This window comes from Hypomesus nipponensis, chromosome 28 (genome assembly GCF_054491055.1).
Source record: "Hypomesus nipponensis isolate SF chromosome 28, ASM5449105v1, whole genome shotgun sequence".
Classification (NCBI taxonomy): Eukaryota; Metazoa; Chordata; class Actinopteri; order Osmeriformes; family Osmeridae; genus Hypomesus; species Hypomesus nipponensis.
In genome coordinates this window covers 8,073,310-8,095,036 of record NC_140388.1, presented here as the reverse complement: position 1 = coordinate 8,095,036, position 21,727 = coordinate 8,073,310, and the positions used below count along the sequence as shown (strand labels likewise).

Here is a 21,727-nt window from a genome sequence, read left to right as displayed (position 1 = left end):
TCGCAAACAGCACCGCTTGTCTCGGAGAATCTATATAAAATGTGATTGAGTGTCACAGATGAACAAAAAATGACACATTTTAATATCCGGTACAGTGAAACTGGCCTTGAAAAACCTCTGTACCATTTTCGGTTTCACAACTTCAGAATTCGGTGGCACGGGATAATGGATAAATTCGGAAGAATAAAAAACAAGAAATTTCAATAATAGAAAAAATGTCTAAACATTTAACATCAAAAAGCATGACTTTTTGTGCAAAAAAAAACTCAGAAGGCAGAATTACTTAGGTCAATTAAGAAGACAATGTTAATTTGATCCACAGACGATATTGTTAATTTTGATTTTTATCAAGGGACACTATTTTTATTAATAAGAACACATGACATTGTTTACCAATCAGAATGCAGAATCCAAATTCTTAATTCGTAAAATTCCTGACCTTAATTTGAAAAAATGTCACAAATATATCAACCGGAAGTGATATTACCGATTGAGGTTGGCTTCTCGTTTCGCAGGTGCCCCTGAAAGGATGCTGCGGTAGTTGTGGATATCTTTGTGAGTGTCACTTGCATTACAACTTTTTTACTATAATACAAGGATAGTATTCAGTGCGGTTTGATATGTTATTCACTATACTTTATCATCCATCAGTGGCGACGTAGCGTTAGTTGCTTTACTAACTAGCACATCTCTGCTAGCCTACATAAGCAGCAAGTTAGCTACAGTACTAGCTGCTAAAATTGGTTGCTTGACTAGTCGTTAGTCTAGCTCCCTAGCGCTTTTAATTTCAAAATCCCCTGCTGGCATGTCTTATAAATAAAAAGACTCGTCTGTCCTAGTTAATAAAAATCATGTTTTGATTTAATGTAGCAGACGCTTTAATCCAAAGCGACGTACTGTATAGCTAATAGTAGGCTACTTGGTGTTTAAGCCTGCAAGTCTTGATCGGCAGTCAAGTGCTACCTTTATAGTAAGCATTTAGTTAAACAAAAAACATAAAATTAATCTTCAACCTAAACGAGTTTACTACAGTAAGTTCAAAAAACAAGTGAAACCACCTTTCATCCCTCCAGTAACAAGCTATAGCTAAAAGTCCGGGATACCCATGACATGTTCACTAGTCATCTCTGTGTAATAAGACTATAATAACCATATTCTGTGCTTGTTTACGTTGTACAGATCGCTCTCTGCCAAAACATCCTCGTATAGAAGTTCTCTGCCAATGGACTGACACCCGAGTGCTAAGATGCTACTGAAAGACATCCCACGGGAGGCCCTGATGAGGCCTCTATCCCGAAATGAAGTAGTGGGAATGTTATTGAGGCTAACCATCTTCGGAGCTGCCACCTATTATAGCATCAAATGGGTGGTAGAAGTAATGGACCCTACACACAAACAGAAGATTCAGGCCAAAAAGAGGGTACTGCTGCATCACTTCAACACACACAGTACTCACACTCACTCACACATGGAAAAAGAACTTGGTAAAGATAACTTGAATGATCCAAAAATAGTTTTTTATGAGTGAAGTTTATGGTCGCTTCTCCTCTTGCTTAGGCAGAGCAGCTGATGAAGCAGATTGGTGTCGAGGGAGTCAAGCTCACAGAGTATGAGATGAACATTGCTTCTCACCTGGTCGATCCACGTAGCCTGAAGGTACGACACTCCGGAAACCTCTTTGTGTGGTCACGTTGTTCTGTGGCTAATATCTGGGACTCGTCCTAACACGAGGGCTGATCTTTCTAGGTGTCCTGGAGAGACATAGCAGGGCTGGATGAGGTCATATATGAACTGCAGGACACAGTCATCCTACCTTTCCAGAAGAGACACCTGCTGGCTGGATCCAAACTCTTCCAGCCTCCCAAAGGTACCAGTATCAGGCCTCTTACAAGACATCCTTGGGAAGAATATAATGTGCTATACAATGTATTGTAAATATAGTCAGTTCATCGTTATTTTTAAATAATACAAAAATGAACCGTTGCATATTCTCTTCAGGTGTCTTGTTGTTCGGGCCACCTGGATGCGGTAAGACCCTCATCGCTAAGGCGACCGCCAAAGCATCCGGGTGCCAGTTCATCAACCTGCAGGCGTCCACACTGACAGACAAGTGGTACGGCGAATCCCAGAAGCTCACTGCCGCCGTCTTCTCATTGGCTGTTAAGATCCAGCCTTGCATCGTCTTTATTGATGAAATCGGTGAGTTTATCCTCCCTCTCCTTCTTGAATCAGTGTCATTATAAAAATGTGGTTAAGGTTGTGTACTACACCTGTAGACTCTCAAGGAACAAAACCGCCTTCAGCAGACACTGTATATATATATGTAACCTTCCCATCTACACATTGGTCAGATTCCTTCCTGCGAAACCGCTCCAGCCTGGACCATGAGGCCACAGCCATGATGAAGGCCCAGTTCATGAGCCTGTGGGACGGCCTGGACACCAGCGCAACCAGCCAGGTAGACCACGACAGTCTGCCTCCTACCTCTCTCTTCCCCAGAGGGGTTAGTGACAATGGATGACTGACTGACAGTCAGATGCAGGTCAACAGACAGACAGACAGACAGACAGACGCAGAGATAGAAACATCGTCGGATGCAGACATAGATGGAACTTTTTTGATCCTCGATGAGGACTGGCAGCGTTAAAGCAGCATTGAACAGGAATAACAGTGGACGTATTTTTAACCAAAGAAGTCCAATAAATAAGCACGCTGTGTGTTCTGTGGTTTGGAGGTGATATTGCGTTTGTGGTTCCATCACAGGTGATGGTAATGGGAGCTACTAATAGACCTCAGGATCTGGATCCAGCCATCCTGCGCAGAATGCCAACCACCTTTCACGTGGGCCTGCCAGTAAGAGACTCACACACACACACACACACACACACACACTCGCTACTTTGGCAAAACAAAAGTGCACTGTTAATCATGTCTTCTGTATTCTTGATCTTCTTCTGCAGAGTGCACGACAGAGGCAGGAGATTCTGAAGCTGATCCTAGATGGAGAGAATGTAAGCATTTGTGGAAGAATGACCCTTCTCTCCTTAGAGTGTGGATTGACTCGAAAATAGTCTGCCGTAACCTTTTCCTCTTTGAGGAAGACGTGACAACGACGAGACAAAAGAAATCTTGAGAAGATACAAATATACATGACCAAACTAAAACACATCTGACAAGAAACGAACCCGAAAATGCACACAACTGAAATGTCCCAGTTAGACCCGAAGGGCCACCGAGAGGTGCTGTGCGGCTAATTCTTTTGTCACCCGTCCTGAGTGACAAACGAGCCGCCTCGTCTCTCGTGAGCTCTCGAGTGATCATTTCCAAACACACTGTACTCGAAACCAGTCGTCGCTGTGTGACGGATGTCCTCCCCTTTTGCCCCCGCAGCTGAGCAATGCTATTAATCTGAAGGAGATAGCGGAGAAGACGGAGGGCTACTCCGGCAGCGACCTCCGGGAGCTGTGTCGGGACGCGGCCATGTACCGCGTCCGAGACTACGTCCGCAAGCAGCAGATGAAGCAGATAGCCCAGCAGCTCCAGGAGGAAGACGAGGAAGACAAGTGAGTCTCGCCAAACGACCTCCACCCCCCCCCCCCAAAAAAAACTCAAACTTTTCTAGTGCTCTAGCCTCCAGCAGCTCGTTTTTCTTTTCTTTTTTTTACGAGTCAGAATCGATGGGAGTTTGTCGTTAGCGTAGTGCAATTGTTACTTTTAACGAGAGAGAGATTACTCATTTGACCAGAAAATGAGTAATGTTACACCATAGCAATTCTGGTGCAGTGTATCTGCATAATTCCATGGCCCATGCCTTCATGTGTTTTATGTTCACCCCAATGTCTTTGCCCCTCTCCCCTACTCCTCCCCAAGGTCTCTTGTAGAGGAGCGACTGAGGCCCGTGACCCAGCTTGACTTGCTGTTTGGCCTGGACAAGATGAAGGAGTCCAAGAAGGCCACCATGCCCCAGAGATGTCTGGGGGAGGTCCCTCTGGACTAGCCCCGGCCTGCCCCCTTAGGCATCCTAGTTTTCTTGTCGGTGGCCCTGGCCCCCCTGTATGCAGTGGCCCTGGCCCCCCTGTATGTTGTCCCCTCCACACTCAGATCACTGTTCCAGATGAGGCCAGGATTCTTGCTCTTTTTTTATTTTATTTTTTTATTATCTCATACCAGTGCACTTGAGACATTCAATTCATGTTTTACTGTCTGGCTACAGTTTATAAACATAACTAATGCTGCTCTACATGTGCACACACAAAATCTTACACAAGGCCATAGGTTTGGGTTGAACATGAGTGAGGACAAAACATCTGTATCACCTTATGCTAACGTTATCCCTACTCTGCCACTGATTGGTGGGGATGTAACTGTCTCTTGGCATTGATAGGGACATGTTCCAATTGTCCTTCCCTAAACCTATGCTCACACACACACAAACACACACACACACACCATGTCACAGCGCACTTGAAGACCTTAAAGGTCAATATTGTGACAGCCAGCTAAGCTGTCCACACATGGGCTTTGTGAGAAGGGGGGACATGCTGTCTGTATGTCTTCACAGTCCCCAAACATGCGGCAAAATTATTGTTATTCAGACAAAATAGGACGCACAAATACGCAAATGGATGTTTTAATCATGCATTCCTTGTGGTAAGAAAGAATAAGGAATATTTATGGACACTGTTATTCTTCTTACTAGAGAAATGATCACCAGCGTTGAGTTGTCTGCATGTCTGTGTGTTATTGTATGCGAAAAAAATAATTATTTAATGTTGCGTCAGTTCATATAATAATGCACTTGACCAAAGTATCAGGTTTACTGACATACACATACTGGATATGTTTGCATTTATATTTTTCAGTTTTGTTTATCATGTTGGACTTGACTTGTGTGATGTATTGTAGGTGAATTATTTAAGTTACATTGTAATGTGTGTGCCATGGCTGTTAGTATTTGATGATATTTAACATAAAAAGGATATTTGACATCTTAAACCATACAACACAGTAACTCTAATAACACTGTCACGTGGAAAAAAAGTGTTCCCCTTTCAATTGCAGAATGTTACTACATTCCAATAAACCTATTATTTTACCTTTTACGCCAGCTGTCCCATGCTTATTAAAACCCCGGTGTCAAGACGTATACAGGAGGTTGTAAACAGCAAAGAAGCAATCAAATACTGAATGCTAATCAAGCTAATCTCTTTATACAGTGCAGAGGGGGTTTTCCAAGCCTTGACTGGTCATGCAGTGTGACTAATGAGGCAGGATTGAGTGGTCATATACTGAAGTCCCTCAGTCCATGGCAAATGGTTTACTACCTTGCAAAGTAGCCATAAGGGGGCACTGTTGTTTCATGTAGCTTATGGCGTTCATTTGCTTTGGCGCTTTCTGAGCAGTGAGCGGTGCCAAGATATGTCCCTGTTTACCAGGAAAAGAGCCATCGCAAGTTTTTATAGAGACACACAGGATCGCTGTCCAAATCTGGAAAATATGTCAGTGTGGAAATAAACAGTTAAAGTAAGCCCCGCCGCAGAGATGGGAATGTTGTAGCCTTCACGTATGCATGCCAATTCAGGGTAACCCCAAACTAACCCACATTTTGGACCATTCATTCTATAGGTGAATGTGGCTATAATATTACCGTATTAAGGCCAGAGGAGGACCCTCTAGTTGTAAGGGGACCCAAAAGTAAACCCTACAAAGCATCCAAAATATTATTGTTTTGCATTAGGGAATATGAATTCAGATCATAATGATAATGGTCCCCTCTGTCTTGTTAAGCCCCTCTGGCTCCTGCAGAAAGTCATAAACTTTCTACCCATCAAGTGCTCTCCAATCAGGAATCTCCTTTAGATTGGGTCAAAGTGTCACCACTGATCCTGGTCTTCACAGGTTTTTCTAATCATTAAAAGGTTTGATCTGATATGTTCCCTAGCATGAATGGATGCATGGGCTGACCTATCTTTCATCAAGTATTTGTGGGTGAAGTCTTTCTGAGGACCAGTCACTGCCAAAGCAGGCCGCTTGTTTCTACACAACAGTGCAACTTAAACACGCGTAGCCCCAAACCTTTCCTGATCCCAGAGAATCCATTGTTAATATTAAAAGCTCAGGCTAGATCTCGGGGATTTGATTCCAATTTCCAAACAGAGGCAGATACAAGGGAGGGGGCATTTTAGTTAAGGCAGGATATTTGAAAAGGAATGTTTTTCTGCACTGCAGGGGTACTAAAACATTAGAGAAACGGTAAGCCCAAGGCTTAATTGACAAAGTGATGTGGTGATCACTACTCAATCATTAAAGGCAATTACTATTCAAAGTTTTTTTTTCTCCCTTGTCATCAAATTCACTCTTCCAGCCAACCCCCTTGCATTACATTTACATTTAGTCATGTAGCAGACGCTCTTATCCAGAGCGACTTACAGTAAGTACAGGGACATTCCCCCCGAGGCAAGTAGGGTGAAGTGCCTTGCAAAAGGACGCAACATCATTTAAGGGGGGGCATGGCGGGGAATCGGTCCGGCAACCTTCTGATTACTAGCCTGACTCCCTCACCGCTCAGCCATCTGAAGAGAAGAGGTGTGTCCTGCACATTGTGTTTTATTAATCATAACACCAACAATTATGACAAGAAGGCGCATGCATTAACAGCGAGTGTCAAATTGGCGCTGAAGGAATCTGCGGTCTGTTACTATTCCAAGTTGTTTATCAAAAGACGGGGGAATATGGGTCAAAAGAAGGTTTCCATTCCTATCTCGTTCAATTATACAGAATACTTCAGCCATGTCTGTAAACAAGATGAGAGAGCCTCTTAATGCAATGCTTTCCTTTTCCCTAAAGCATTAGTGACTGGAGATGAAAGAGCGTTTTCTATATGGGAAGACATAGTAGTGTCTGGCTGATTGGTTTGTTCCAACTCTGTAGGCTCGGCGCTATCAGATCTGGGGATGGCCTCCTGCGTTCTGTTCGACTGTCTATACAGTCTCTGCGTGATACGTGCTGTGACCCTCTCTGTGATCCATACCCTGAGAGACTCCAGCCAATGTGATGATCAACTGAGCCCAGTTATCAGCCGCAGCTTGTTGCACTGTCCCCATGACTCAGTAGGGTATTCTGATGTTTTATCAACCATGGGGCTTTAAAATAACTATTTACTCGATCTCTTGTAGGGTCATGAGGAGAGTACTTCATTAAAAAACACCTCATGGATGGATTTTTTTCTTTTTCTGGGAATCTATTATAAAACAGCAGTGAACAAGGAAGTCACACTTTCTCTGGATTGCAGCCTTCCAGTGCAGTCAGTGGAAAATCGTCACAATTCATTTGTGTTTGCGTCAGAGAAAACTGTCTGCCGTACTGCATCGGACGTGATTATAATAAAAGTGTCATCATGAATTAACTTTGCTCTGTGTGTTTCCCTCTTCGGTCCAAAGGTTAATATATGTGTGTGCTTTTAAATGGAACTTGGAGTGGGTTCTTGGAAGCAGAGAAGGCTGTTTTAAAGATTCTTTAAGAGCATCTAGAACCCTTTATACGAGTTTTATAAGTTTCAGAACCAGACCTGCACAGTGCCTAAGGTGACTTGAGCTTGAACGCTTTATTAATGTAGAAAAAAAAGAATTTTCCATTTTTCAAGCTTCTTTTCTCCCCGCCAACTCACTTTTCTACTCTTCGCGAACTGGAAGACTGGGTTTTAAAAAGGGGCTGTGCCATTAGAAGCAGTGATTGAGGTCTCTGATGGCAACAGACGTGTAGATGAAAGGTAATCAGAGGGTGCGTGGGGGCTGTGTGCTGGAGTGGGTCCTCTGAGAGGGTCAACGTCTCAGGCTTGATGTGGGGTCAGGGGGCGGGGTCTAACTCAGCTCACTCAAGGGGCTGAGTGCTCCCTTAAAATCAGAGGCCTGGCAATGGCATGGGTCTGTGCATGTGTGCGTGTGTGTGTGTCCATGTGTGTGTGCATTAAGTCTGTATTTGTATGTCTATCTCTCTCTCTCTCTGTCCCTCAGTTCCCCTTGCTAACTAGGAAGCTGGCTTTTAAGTGAACAACGTTGACCTTATTTGAAACCCTTATCGTAAACTTCAGATGGTAGGGTTAAAGTTAAACGAGACCAGATGAAGATAATATCCCATTCCTGGGTGTGTGATCTCTCCATGGCCTATACGAAGTCTCACTTCCTGAGCCCCCTTTCTACTGCTTCCTTCTCTCATAACCAAAATGCCACCAATAAATCATGTGTGAATATTTGGCAGGCTTGGCGTGTCTTTGCAAGTACACACTGGCTGCCATGTTCCTGAATCATGCAGCTTCGCCTCCGTTTTATGTTAGCTATGTTAATAAGACGAAAGTACAGCCTTACCCGGGAAGCGGAGATGGGATAATGATCGCTAATTAATTGCGCACCGGGGTCGTGGCTTTATCTCTCCACAGACGCAAAAATATGAGCGGGTGATTCACTCAACGCAGCGGGAGACACAGGAGGCGGGCTGCTGGCCAGAAACACGTGTGCAACTATCCAAGATTTCTTTATTTATTCAGCCGAACCATAAATATATCAGCGTCTTGGGAGACAATGACAGCCATGAGCAATATGGGCTGTAGCCGATCTGTTCGAGCTTTTAGTTTGACTTTAATGTTCAGTATGCCCATCAGTAGCATCTGCGATTGCATTGTAATGATCTGACAGAGAGGAATGTCGTGCGCTGCCAATCTGCAGACGACAGTTTAATCTTGAGAAATCTTGACGTTTGCAGAACAAATGATGTTCCTGGAATACGCTGCAAACAGTTCGAACATAACACAACTGAAGATCACTCCATCAGGCTGTAGTCTCGCTTCCAAAACATCTCTATCATGATCAATGAGCATCTGTACGGTTGTGGAATCTCCATTTTACTGTCATAAGCAAATGATCACAACTTTACTGAACATGGGCCCTTCCCCTGGACCTTTTCATGGACCCCCCCTGGGCCTGGGGACATCTGTACCCTTTGCCCCCAATGACGGCGGGTCTGCGAGTCATCCTGCATGAAAGTGCATTTCGTCGTTTACTAAGCTACTTATCTCCTTTGTCCTGCAAATGACCAAATTATGTCTACATGACCTCAAAGGCAAGCTCTCTTACCTCATTTGCTCTCACATCAAAGAACAATAAATTTGATGAAGAAGGAAGTAGCCAACAGGCCAATAGTTTATGTTTCTGCTCTGTAGTGTCGCACAATAAGTTATATTTGTCTGTATTCAGTTGCATCTCCTCCAACAGAGGAATATGACAAATCCCCCTTTAAAAGACTGTGATGGTATAGATTTGAGGGTTGTTTTCTCCCCCAGCTACAGTCTTGATGCAAATCCTTCCGAATTGTAATCCTCATCCCAACGCAGTCATTACCCTTTAGAAACCTCAATCTCCCTGCTGTCCCTCTCCTCTTTTTTCTTTGCCCTTTCTCTACCTACTATTCATCCTCTCACCACTCTTCAATTTCCTGGAGCCTGGGACTCCAAAGGATCCGTATTTGCTATGTCACAAATTCAGAACTCTTTTAAATATTCAAGGATTACATATTTTTTTGTTTTTTTTGGGGGGGGGGGGGGGGTTCCTCTGTGGATATTTTAATACATTTCTCCGAAAATCTATTCCCCGTTTGAGTGGTGGGGTACAACAGTCATCGATCACTTCGCCCCTACTGTGAGTTCTACGTTCTGTCCAGCACTTAATGGATCAATAGATGCTATTGATTGCCTACCAAAGTGAACACAGATTTTCCATGCCCTAATCAGAACCTGATTCACAGGTAAACGTGAGGCACAGATGAGATATAGAATTTGCCACAGCTCTCAGATAATTACACACTGGCATAACACTACTGGTAGTATACTCAGAGTTGGACATGTTTTTTCTTCTAAACTGAGTACTAACCATTGACATAACTTGCACATACACACAACAGCGGGGAGTTTCCTCTTATTGCAAAGGATGGGAGAGCTGTTGAATTCCAGTCTTTCCCAAGAAGATTCAGTTCAGGCAGTTAAACCTGGATGTTCTGTGGAGGTGGTAAATGAGAGAGAATATGACTGTATGAAAAAAAAGACCATCTGGCAGTTTTATGAAATGATATAAATCATATTCCTATCTGTCTGAAATTGAGGCTTACATTAAAATGAACTGCACTGCTTGCCAGGAAGGCAATGAGTTTATTAATCTTTGGTTTACAGTGCACTAGAGACTTAAGACCTTGGACCAGCTTCCATGGATGTGAAGGAGGCAGCGTTGTACACAAAGACCCTGGGAAGCGAAGCTGAAATCCAAACATAGAATTTCATTCATCAGCCTCTGTGGGAGTGAAAAGGGACACCTGAACTGAAAGACCCAACTCTGAAATGTGTCAATGTGGCTCAAAATCGACGCTATACTTACTTTTGAGAGATTAACTAAAGATTTTGAGCAAATGACACGCTTTTACAGGTAATCTATTGTGTGGTGCAGATTGTTTTGAAGAAATTCTCATACTGGTTCAAATGTTATGTAATATAATATTTGCAAATACAAATATTAAAGGTGGATTAGAGAAATGTACCAAAAGCCAGTGAGAAAAAATATTACATTGTCAAATATTATTAGGATATAATTCTGTTTCGTATTTACAGTTATACATCAAAAGGCGTGAGGGATAGTAACTTTTCTGGTTGGTTGACTTGCTTACTGAACGTAAACAAAACGTCTCCTCCATTGTTGTGTCCTTGTTTGAGAAGAAAACAACACATAGCTTCCCTGTAAGGGTAATACATGCTCCTGTCTGAACCCTCCCCGTGTTGGCGGGTGGCGCTGTGGAGTCATGGAGTCGTCTGCTCTAATGCCTGACAGGATTTTCACTTCTCTGACTCAGTCCAAGCAGCTTCTGGGCTGCTTGACATTCTGCTGTTGAACAAACAGCCGCTGGCTCCACTGGCTTGCCCTCATCAAAACGTCTCTTTAGTACCATCCATGCTTCCATGTCTTCCTTTCTCCTCCTCCTCCCTGTCCATTCGTCCTTTCTTCACGGCTTGGATGTTGTGTGTGCTTTCCTCATGATGCTTGAGGTTCTCATTCGAAAGTACGTCTCGTCGATAAATCACCATAACCAGGCCTCCGTGTCGGTCCAACGAGGGTCAGCCCACGCGAGAGTTCCCATACATCTGTGACTGTAAATCTGAGTTTTCAACATGTTACAATCACCGTAGCCTTGTTTGATCTTGTTTGAGTTTGTTGCTCAACTTTCTGTGGAGAAACTCCACTCTCTGTGGAGAGTGGGTGGAGTTTCGGTCATGTTTTGAGGATCTTAATAAAGGTCAGTTGATTGTGGTCCCGTTTTTCAATCTTAAAAGTCACGCCCCAGAATAGCTCTCCAAGTAACACTGAAAATGAAAGTCCTGCATGCCTTGATTGCTGCACAAGATCATATTGTAGGGATAATACTGCTGGTCACAAAGAACAGCAGTTTCACGCAACTAAACATAGACCTTCTCTGCAATTACTGTTCCCCCATTCTAGCGGCTACATATAAATTACCAATCAGACTCATACTGTTTCCTGTTTATTATTAAAATACAAGATTACTACTGTAGAATATGGGTAGGTCTGGAAGAAAACGAACGTAGCCCTTTCTTCTTCTCAGACTGCAACCCAAGGAAGTAATTGCATCTTTCTCAAATTTGTACTAACATTGAAGCCTTAATTTGCATTCCATTGAGGCCATACGTTGACAATCAAGGGTCAAGGGGGGAACTAAAACACAGAAAAAGTCAATTGAACTTTAATACAAACAACTATGAAAATGACAAGAGGTGAAATTACCAGCTTTCAATACCTGCTAAATTAGTTTTTTGGGCTATCAGGAAAAGCATTCCTGCATCATTGTTGGGAGAATGTACATGTATTATGCTGTTTGTGCCAGAGTCTTCCTCTTCCCTAAAAATAACTTGAGCATTTACTGTTGTGCTGTTGTTCTGGAAATGAAGCTTTGTGGGGGCAGGTGTGGTTGATCTGTTCTACTTCCTTTCTTTCACTTCTGATTTGCATCGGCTACAACAGTCAGCTCCTTCTGGCTAGCCATGCTGATTTCTCACAACGTCCTTCTGAGATGGACTAGCCTGCTGCTGAGGTAATCTGCCTTATTCAGCCCTGCAAACTAGAGGTGTTAACAAAACTCCTTTTGTTCTATAATTGCGCCTTGGAAGCAACAAAAAAAAGAACCACAGACAAAGTATCACCCACACAAATTGCTCCGCTCACAGATAAAGAACACCAAAAGAACAACCAGGCAGAACAAATCATACACCGACCTCCTAGCAATCCCCTTTGTTGAAATAGCTTTTGTTGTTTTCTACAATCTACTCTTTGCCTATGCCAAGCCATCAAGATCGAGCAGTAAATCCCATTTTCTCTCTGCTCCCCCCCTCTCCTCTCTCCTTCTCCGACCATCCTCTCCCCTCTCCTCGGCTCCTCCCCTAGCAGCCAGCAGGCCCCGCTTCAGGCAGAACACAAATCAAACACTCAAATACCTTCAAGGCGTTTGTACAGATAGGTCCCCCGCAGTGTATGAATGTTTCAGGCGTGGTGATGTTTTTTTGTGTCTCTCCTAACGGCGACATCTACCATGTCTCCACATTTCCAGGTTACAGCCACCTAATGTTGACTCGCTTAACTGGTTCGTGGTTCACTTAACTGAACCACGGAAAAAAATAACATAATCTGTCACTAAAATGGGCTTAGATGGATTAACGTCTTCTGCCTGCACCCTACAATCCATATGCGCAGTGTTGATAATAGTAAAGAAATTTGCCACTGGCAACTTATTTCTATTTTTGCTACGTTACCTATCCCTCTGCACCTTCAGGTTTGTAATTGTGCCTCTAGTTAAGATGTGTGACCTGTATGAAATGTGGTTCCGTGAGGGTGGTGGAAGATGGAGAGGGTTGGTAGTTACACAGCAAGGTTGGTATGTTTCTTTAGACAGTCTCTCTCTCTCTCTCTCTCTCTCTCTCTCTCTCTCTCTCTCTCTCTCTCTCTCTCTCTCTCTCTCTCTCTCTCTCTCTCTCTCTCTCTCTCTCTCTCTCTCTCTCTCTCTCTCTCTCTCTCTCTCTCTCTCTCTCATACATCTATGGTCAATACCGTAAATCCATGCTTCAAAGTGTCAGTATGACACAGTGTGTTTTGAGATGGCGGGGAATGACGCTATGCGCAGGCACAATATCCTGTCTGCCAAAGTCCATGCTGTACGAGTGTCTTGTCAAAATAAAATCACAATGAATTTAGTTTAACATCAAAATCTACGTGTGAAATAGGAGGAGGAGTGTCTTCGCGCCACCGCCGACACATAACCCCCCTTCCCCATGCCTTGTTTGATGAGCAGCACTGCCAGATGATTAAGATATACAAGGAAACTCAATATCAGTCATATATCTTAATCATCTGGCAGTGCTTTTCCCCCTGTGACCAAAAGCACTGACGGACAGAGTTTTTGTCTTCGCTTCCCCCCCCCCCCCCCCGGTATTCACAGGAGGGATGTGTGAGAAGTGAGGGCGGCTTGAGCGTCATTCATCCAGAGGTGTTAGCTTTTAATACGGCCCAATGAATCATCGCCTCGACATTCTTACATTCTTATTCACGCCAGAACTAGCAGTCTGCTCTACCTAAGCGCCTCTTGATCTCATTTCTGCTTTCTTTCGACACAAAAAAAGCCGACACAACCTCATCTAGTGATTTCAATTGGAGAGTTCCAATCGCAACCGTTAATGTGTGCATCAAATGCTTCTATTTTTCAGTTGAGAGTTGTTTGTTGTTGTTCAGGATTCACAACCCATGTGGATACAGAGCGATAATCACAACAGAACTGTATAAAGTGAACAGTAAGAAATGTCCATATGATGTGTTCATATCATGCATGTCAACGCTATCTGAAATTTACTTTTAGAATTTAGTCATTTAGCAGATACTCTTATCCAGAGCAACGTACAGTAAGCACAGGGACAGTCCCCCCGAGGCAAGTAGGGTGAAGTGCCTTGCTCAAGGACACAACGTCATTTTTGCACGGCCGGGAATCGAACGAACGACCTTTGATTACTAACCCGATTCCCTAATCGCTCAGCCACCTGACTCTCTTTTTAAGAGTCAGTTGAACCTGCAAGTGTTATTATCCTGTATGTCTCAATGCACCACCTGTGCCAGTCATCAAACCTGTTCTTCCTGCACCACCCCACTTTCCCCCACTTACTCGCACAAACACACACACATACAAACACACAAACACACACACACAAAAACACAAACACACAAACACAGCCCTCTCAGAGTTTCTCACTCAGACGACACTCACCCCCCGAGAGAGATTAAGGAACGCGATAGCAGAGGTTTCCCTTAACCGAGCCATCTTATCCTTTAAGATGGATCCCAATCTGCCCGCCTTGTGATGATGTAACACAAACATTGCCAGCCACTTAGCTATCACCGCTATGGCTCCATCAACAGATAAGGACTATTCCACTTGCATCTGTCGTTTGTTGGTGTGACTTTCATTTTTGCCCTTCAGGCGTGAGTCTCGGGGGGAGAAGAAGAGACTAAACGATTAAATGAATTTTCTATTCATGGTGACTTCCTTTGTTGTTTGCACACCTATGCTATGGTCATGCTTGGCATAGTTTTGAGTGTGTGTGTGTGTGTGTGTGACAGCATGCATGTTCTTTCATGCTGTATTGTGCAAATGTGCAGTATTTTTTAATCCTGCACACCAATGGCTACATCTGAAACTCGTTTGACTCTGGTAAATCTGATGTCTATCAAATATACATCAGCACGCTGAAGTCTGACCTCATTCAAGCGGCAGCGGTGTCCTTTGGAGAGTGACTAATCTGGTCCGAGATATCGGCGGAAGAGATCTGCAACATTAAATCTGCGGGTCGCGTGCGGACAGGGACACAAATGGAGATAATTCTGTCCTGAATAAATTTGTCCGCGAAAACACACAGAGTTCCTCTGGCTGCATGGCAAGGCCTCATGCTGTTCCTAACAACCTTGGCCAGACAGATCCTCGGGAGAGTTGCCTAAGGCCTCTCTCTTCCGATGCTATCTGAGGTAATGGATGTAGGCTCCTCAATCACGCCCCCACTGCTCAGTGTGAGAAAATGAAAAAGAAAAGACCCTCACAATGAAACAATGGAATGAATGGGTTTAAGATTGTCGGCTACAGATTGCGGATGGGCGTGTACTTCGTGGGGGTGGGGGGGGTGGGGGTGGCGGGGGGTTGGGGGGGGGGGGGTTAGGGAGGTTGGGGGGGGGGGGTGATATCCAGGCTGTTACTGGCAGATGAAAAGGATATGACAGGGAGGTGGGGATGCTGGTCCACTTATACTGCCTTTGGACATTGCCAATTCGTTTAGCCAGTGAGGGCCTTTATCATATCACTGTTTCTATTATACTGGAAGAAGGACATGCAATTAATCAATGACTTGACACCATCTGTTGAACAATTAAGACAAGCTCCGTAATGTGTGTGTGTGCTTTTGTGTGTTGGACTGTCTGTGTGTGTGTATCGCTCTGTACAAGCTTGCCTGTGGACAAACACAACTCCATCACAACAAAACCAGCCTTCATCCAACACCAGCCAATCAACATGACATTTACCAGCAGGTCCTTTCCAGACAAGGTTAACCGTTGGGTTTCCTCAATCTGAACATAAATCCCCCACGCCAAGGTTTATGATTCGGAAAGCTACTGTATGTCAAAGGCAAGCTGCGATGGGAAGTTGTCTGATAATTGTGTTCAGCTGTATTGATTTTTTGTGGCTGGGGGCCTTAGGGCCCACACTGTCAGTCCTCAGCATGTCTGATGTGTTTAATTGTATGGCCAGTCAATGCCAGACGGGGAACTCATTTTCTAGAATGCCTGCATGTGATGGGAGGCTGTGTGGCAACATACACTTGAGAGGTAATTTCTGAGACAACCCCATTAGTCAACGTGAGAGCATTTCCACACATAATCCTCTGGGTTAGATCCTCTCCTGTCAAACAAACACAAAACTGCAGGTGAAATGAAACGGCCTTTGAGATCCATTACTGCCTTTTTCTTCACCTGCTTGATCCCTGGGTAAGATTCAGTAGCATCACTCCCCTTTGCAACAACAGCAATTGTTCCAGTTATTGTCGCTAAAACTGTTTGTACTGTGTTCTTTGAGCCTCTAGCTATGAACGTCAGGAGTTGGTCTTGCGTTGACGGCTGAAGCTGAAGTATCACGCAACCCAGGCAAACCATCCCCTCAAAGGGATTCTTTCCTTTGAAAACAAAGGTCATTTTGTACGTGTGACGCGTGTAAGACTCCGGCAATGCAAAGTCCCCCCAAAATTATATAGCTGTTGTCCGTGCCATCAAGGGGATCTCACAACAGCAGCAGAACACAGGATGAACATCCAACGCCCATTGAACGAACGATCCTATCCCGCTTTACGAACGTCCGCCCGAGTCGTCCATTTCCTGACACGCGATCACATGATCAACACAGGGGAGACCCCTGGAGGTGGCTCTTCCTGGACGGTGGCTTGACGTGTCACGCCACCCATAGCTGAGGTGAACAATAAAGAGTGACAGTTTTTTTGTTATTGCAAGCAAGGGCAGGGTGGCCAGGTTTGAGGTGTGCCTGATAGGGTGACAGGTTCTTGCAGTAGCTCAGTCAGGGATCAGAGCCAATGTGCTCTGACAATAGGCAGGTGGGGATTGACTGGCCTCGTAAGTGGTTCAGACAGCGGAAGAGTTCCGGGATGTACCCAGGTCTACGCCCCAACTGACTGCACTGGCAGACACACTGTCACTCTCACTCCGTTCTGCTGCTAAAGCAGGGACTAACAAGCTGTCACAGACAAGCCGTATGGCTTAGTTACCTGTTTCGGGCAGATGGAACAGTGAATATTGTGGGTCTGGTTCGGGGCGGCGGGATGAGTTTCAGAACACGCGAGTCGGTTTGACTTTTTTTGTACATGGAATTATGACGGTAAGGTCACGTTTCACACATCAGGAGATGTGAAAAAGCAATCGCTTGTTACGTGAGAGTAACATCACTTTGTAAGTTAACAAAATCGGACTGCCAACTGAGGTAAATGTTGCATTCTGAAGAGCAAGAATATTTATTGCTCCTGGTGATCAAACTGACTGTGACTCAACAATTGTGTGGGAGTGGAAAGTGGAAATTTGTCAGAACCCGAAGCTTTACATAAAAAAAGATACACTTAGTGTCATCAGACATTAACAGAAAGAAAAATGGTAGATTAAGACCTTGGTGTACAATGTGTCTGATGGTGATGAAGACAAGTCTTGTGTCTTGCCGAGCTGTTTATCAGCTCCAGCTTGCATCACACAGTGAGATGAGACAGTTTTGCTTGATCGCTAAACGCATAATTCAACAGCTGGATGCCATCACAGAATGTGATGGGCCTGTGAGGTAAGAGTGACAGATTGATGCATTGCTGACAGTTCCCTTTCCACCACCCCAGTGATTAATTATCATTTATGTAGAAGCCCTTTCATCCTGCGATCCGACTCAAAAGGTATGTTTATCATAGGTTTATGAAACCTTGAGGATGACAGAATTGAGAGATGGAAATGGCTCTTTTTTTCCCAACACAAGGTTTTTATTTCGGCTTTCAACCTCAATGCATGTCATTATCACAGACGGCACGCTCCAGTCTGGTCGATATCGCAGAGTGTAAAGTGTGTAAGTGTGCGATTCATGGTGTTAAACGTCGCCATGCACACTGGTTTACAAAGACAGTGAGTCAACGTCTCATCTCAGGACAGTTGGGAAGAACACGTTTCAATATTGACTCCAAAATCCTACATGTGGCATGATTAAAAGGCTCGATAGAGCAATTTTCTTGTGAACTTCCAGCCGAGAGTCATTTTCATCACACACCACAAAAAAAGGATTCATATAAGAAAATGCTACCTATTCTTGAGTTTCTCTAATCTTCGATTTGGTTGTGACTTGCATTTGGACTGGTAGGAGAATACAATAGAGTTCATGAGTGTCATTTATGGAAATTACTATTAAAATAACCTTCAGATGATCTCATACAAGACTTTTACAATTATAGTAGCATCTACAAAAGCACTGCAATCAGGGTTTCATTGTTGACTCAACAAGTTTTTGAGGAGTGGAACTACCTTGTCTGGATTGAACGGAGACAAGGAACTCATTCTGGTCCAATGACAGGCCACAGCTTCTTACCTCCTTCCTTATTGAAACAAGAGGAAGTGGTGGCAATGTTCCACATGCAGATAGCATCATGCCTTTTAATCCTGCGCCTGTCCTCCTGTGGAAGTGACAGCGGTAATAGCCGCCTCGTATTGCATTTGGCCATCGGCTGTGTTTGTAGGAGGAGGTTGATATTTTAGGTCACACTAAATAAATGAGATTTCCCTTTAATTGACATGTTTACAATGGTATAAATAGCTACTGCTTGGAGGGTCTTGGAGTTAGTGTGTGTGTGTGTGTGTGTATGTGTGTGGTTGGTTGGTTCGGTGGGAGGGGGTTGGTTGAACATAAGTGCCTTGGTGGTCCAATTATATTTCAGTAGTGGATCACTGCTGGCTGTGCACTCGAGGCTGTAACTCTGACCTGTGCATTAGTACCTTCACTTGATTCCTGCGAACACAGGATGACCTGCAGTTTGGTCTGCCATCCTCAAGTCACTTTCAGATGCATGGCTACCACACAAGAGGCACTTACATAAGAACATCTCCCAAATCTCAGCGCACATAAAACAGCCTTCGTCCCGCAACGAACGCTCTTTCAACCCCTCTCCTAAATCAGTGTCTCTTTGAATTAGGCCAAACGGCACACATTATTAGGTGTTAAAAGTTTTACAACTCAAGATCGGTTTCCTTGAATGTTTAATCAAAAGCTTCTACCACTAATTACTAGCGAGGATTAAAAAGTGTGGAGCAGACCCAACAGTGTGTGTGTGTGTGTGTGTGTGTGTGTGTTTGTGTGGCGTTTCCCTCCCCCAGCCCGTTGCACGCTGTCATAGTTCAACATGGATCCTCTGGGCAGCATATGTGGTGTCGTCATCTGCGACTGTCTGCTTCCCTTTGATGAGAAGGCATCACGCGTGAACAACTGCTACCCTCTGCATCACCCCGTCCCAACGTCAACCAAACCCCCCTGCTGTACCCCCAACCCCCCACCCCCCACCTTCTTCCCTAAGCCCCGCATCACCCAACCCCCCACCCTGACGTTTATACGTGCTTGTGTCCCTTTCCTTTAGTGTTTACATGTCACCTCTCACTACCATGTTAGGCTTGGTGCTGAGCAATACTCACAGTGTGACTCCTGTTTGGTACCTCCCTCTCCCTCTCCCTCTCCCTCTCCCTCTCCCTCTCCCTCTCCCTCTCTCTCTCTCTCTCTCTCTCTCTCTCTCTCTCTCTCTCTCTCTCGCACTTTCTCTCCTGACAAGATTTTCAGCATAGCAAGCAAGACAGCTGCCACACAAGTTCTGAATAAAATATTTTGCTGGGAGCAGGATGAGAATATACAGAGATTTCTTTTTTGGGTCACCGTCCTCATTCACTTCTTCAGAGCTGCAAAGTGGTTTCACTGAAACCCCTTTCCCTTCTTGTAGGCTTCATTAATGAACAAACATTGAATGTAATGAATTGTAATACATTTTCGTTTGGCGATTTAATGATAATACATTCAGTGCCTCCAAGATCCCTTTTCTTTGTGGTAAATGTATCAGTCTTGCGATACACAAAATGAAAGTGGCATTGTGTAAAATTCAGCCTCTGAAGAAGAGCTCTCAAGGGCCAGACAGGCAATTCTGGGTCTTTGTTTGACAGCGTGAAAGCATATCTTCACTGTGACAACACATCTGCGGATCTTGAATACTTAATGTCCATCTGTCAAGTGAGTGACTTTACACATCTAGGCACAGGGACGTCTATAGATTTTAGCCAAGTGCCACTTTATTTACAAAGAGTAAAATACGATGAAATAATGATCTTTCTTCTCCAAGTAATGCTAGAAGGGCATGGAAAAGCAGTTGTAGATAGGTGTCGATGTAAATATGTCCACGCTATAAATAAAGTCATGTTACAAAATATAGTGCAAGACAGCAATATGTCTGTCTGCGGTAAGATACATTATTTTCAAAAATCGAGGTAGAGAAAGCTCACACTGCTTGACTGGTTACGATTCACGTGAATACAACAAAGTTCCTGTCAGAGAGAAAGGGTGCAGCCAAGTTTTGTCGAAGCTTTGACTACATCTTGGTACTGGAAGGAAACAGAATAAGCCCCCATCCAATAGAACTACAATAGCAAACAAGTTTCACACAAATTGTTTCTTCTCACAAGATGAGCGCCACAAAACATAGAAATTATGTTTTGCACTTGTTGTTGATGATGCTTTCTTGTAGCCACTCCAAAACTTCCACGGACAGTTGAGAAAGCTGTCTGTACAGAGAAGCAATGTCTGCGGCCGAACGTTCAAGAGTTGAAAATAATATGGATAGAACGTCAAACAGCATCGTTGTTTTTCGGACAGACATCCTGTACACACATTTGTGTCTATAAGCAAGTGTGCCAAACTAAGTTAAATCTATGCAAGCGACTGTGCATTATGGTTCACACATGATCTAAAGCAGCACGTTGGACGAACATAAATTCATGCAGACTCCACCAAACAACTCACAGCACGGTTTTGTATTTGGAATGTGGATTCCTAGGGATTTCAAACCGGGGATGGGGCGTTTGCGATATCGTTTTCGTAAACGTAACATCCCCCCCCTCGTCCTCCCCAGACACACAGATGCACACATTCGCACACGCGTTTGTGTGTCACACACACACACACACACAAACAAAGACACACACAACTACAATCACGTTGAATCACAGCTTAAGCATGTGTTGCTACTCTCCAGGGCATGAGAACAATGTCTGAGTCAGGCTCATCTGAGTTGTTGTGACACTTCTCTTATGGAAATCCAACAAGGGGACGGATGATTTTGTTGTGTACCCCGTGAGCACTGTGGGATATTTCTGTTGAAATACAGTACAGTTCAAAGGCATGTCTGGAAAGGAACTCCGAATACAAAAGAAACTGCCTTTGCAGTGGTTTACATTGTGTGAACAATGTTGAATAGATAATCAGTCACCTTGACAGCATCCTCAGCCCCCGGGCATCCATTTGGGAAAAGGTAAAGAAATCCAATTGTGGGCTTGCTTCTCAAAGAGCAGACTTATTGACTGCACTTGCATGTCGTTTTCCCCCATCTCGCCAGCGCGGCGGGAACATGGCTGAAGCAGTAGCAGATGCACGAAAGCAGTGTCAACTTGAATAGCCCATCATGTACGCTTTCCTGGTTCTCTTCCCCGAAATAGACTGACCGAGTCAACCAAACACTGAAGTGATCGTCCTGTTTCTCTTTTTTTATTTTGCAGTGGGGGATGTAGTCTTTAAGTGACCCTAATACTGTCAGTCATTTATCTACAGTAGCCAGCGCACTGGTCCCATTTACAGGAAAAAGGGGTTGCCATTCACCCAAAGAGTCTCTTGGGGGAAACCCCCCCGAAACGTTTCAGACGCCTCTTTCCTGGGAATGGGTATAGCTCAGTGGTTGGGCCGTTTGACTGCCAATCAAGAGGCCACAATGCAGTGATTCACTCTTATTCCCCGCCCCGCCCCCCCCCCACGGTTCTCG

General features: G+C 44.3%; 1 protein-coding gene across 1 annotated transcript; it reads left to right on the top strand.

The window, feature by feature from the left end:
* Positions 1-467: 467 nt before the first annotated feature.
* Positions 468-5,102, top strand: atad1a (ATPase family AAA domain containing 1a). The gene is made up of 10 exons (XM_084694811.1): positions 468-555; positions 1,180-1,420; positions 1,558-1,656; positions 1,747-1,867; positions 1,999-2,199; positions 2,352-2,458; positions 2,764-2,853; positions 2,961-3,011; positions 3,391-3,563; positions 3,871-5,102. The coding sequence occupies exons 2-10, from the start codon at positions 1,247-1,249 to the stop codon at positions 3,995-3,997; spliced, it is 1,143 nt and encodes a 380-aa protein (XP_084550937.1). The 5' UTR covers positions 468-555; positions 1,180-1,246; the 3' UTR covers positions 3,998-5,102.
* The last annotated feature ends 16,625 nt before the right edge of the window (positions 5,103-21,727 follow it).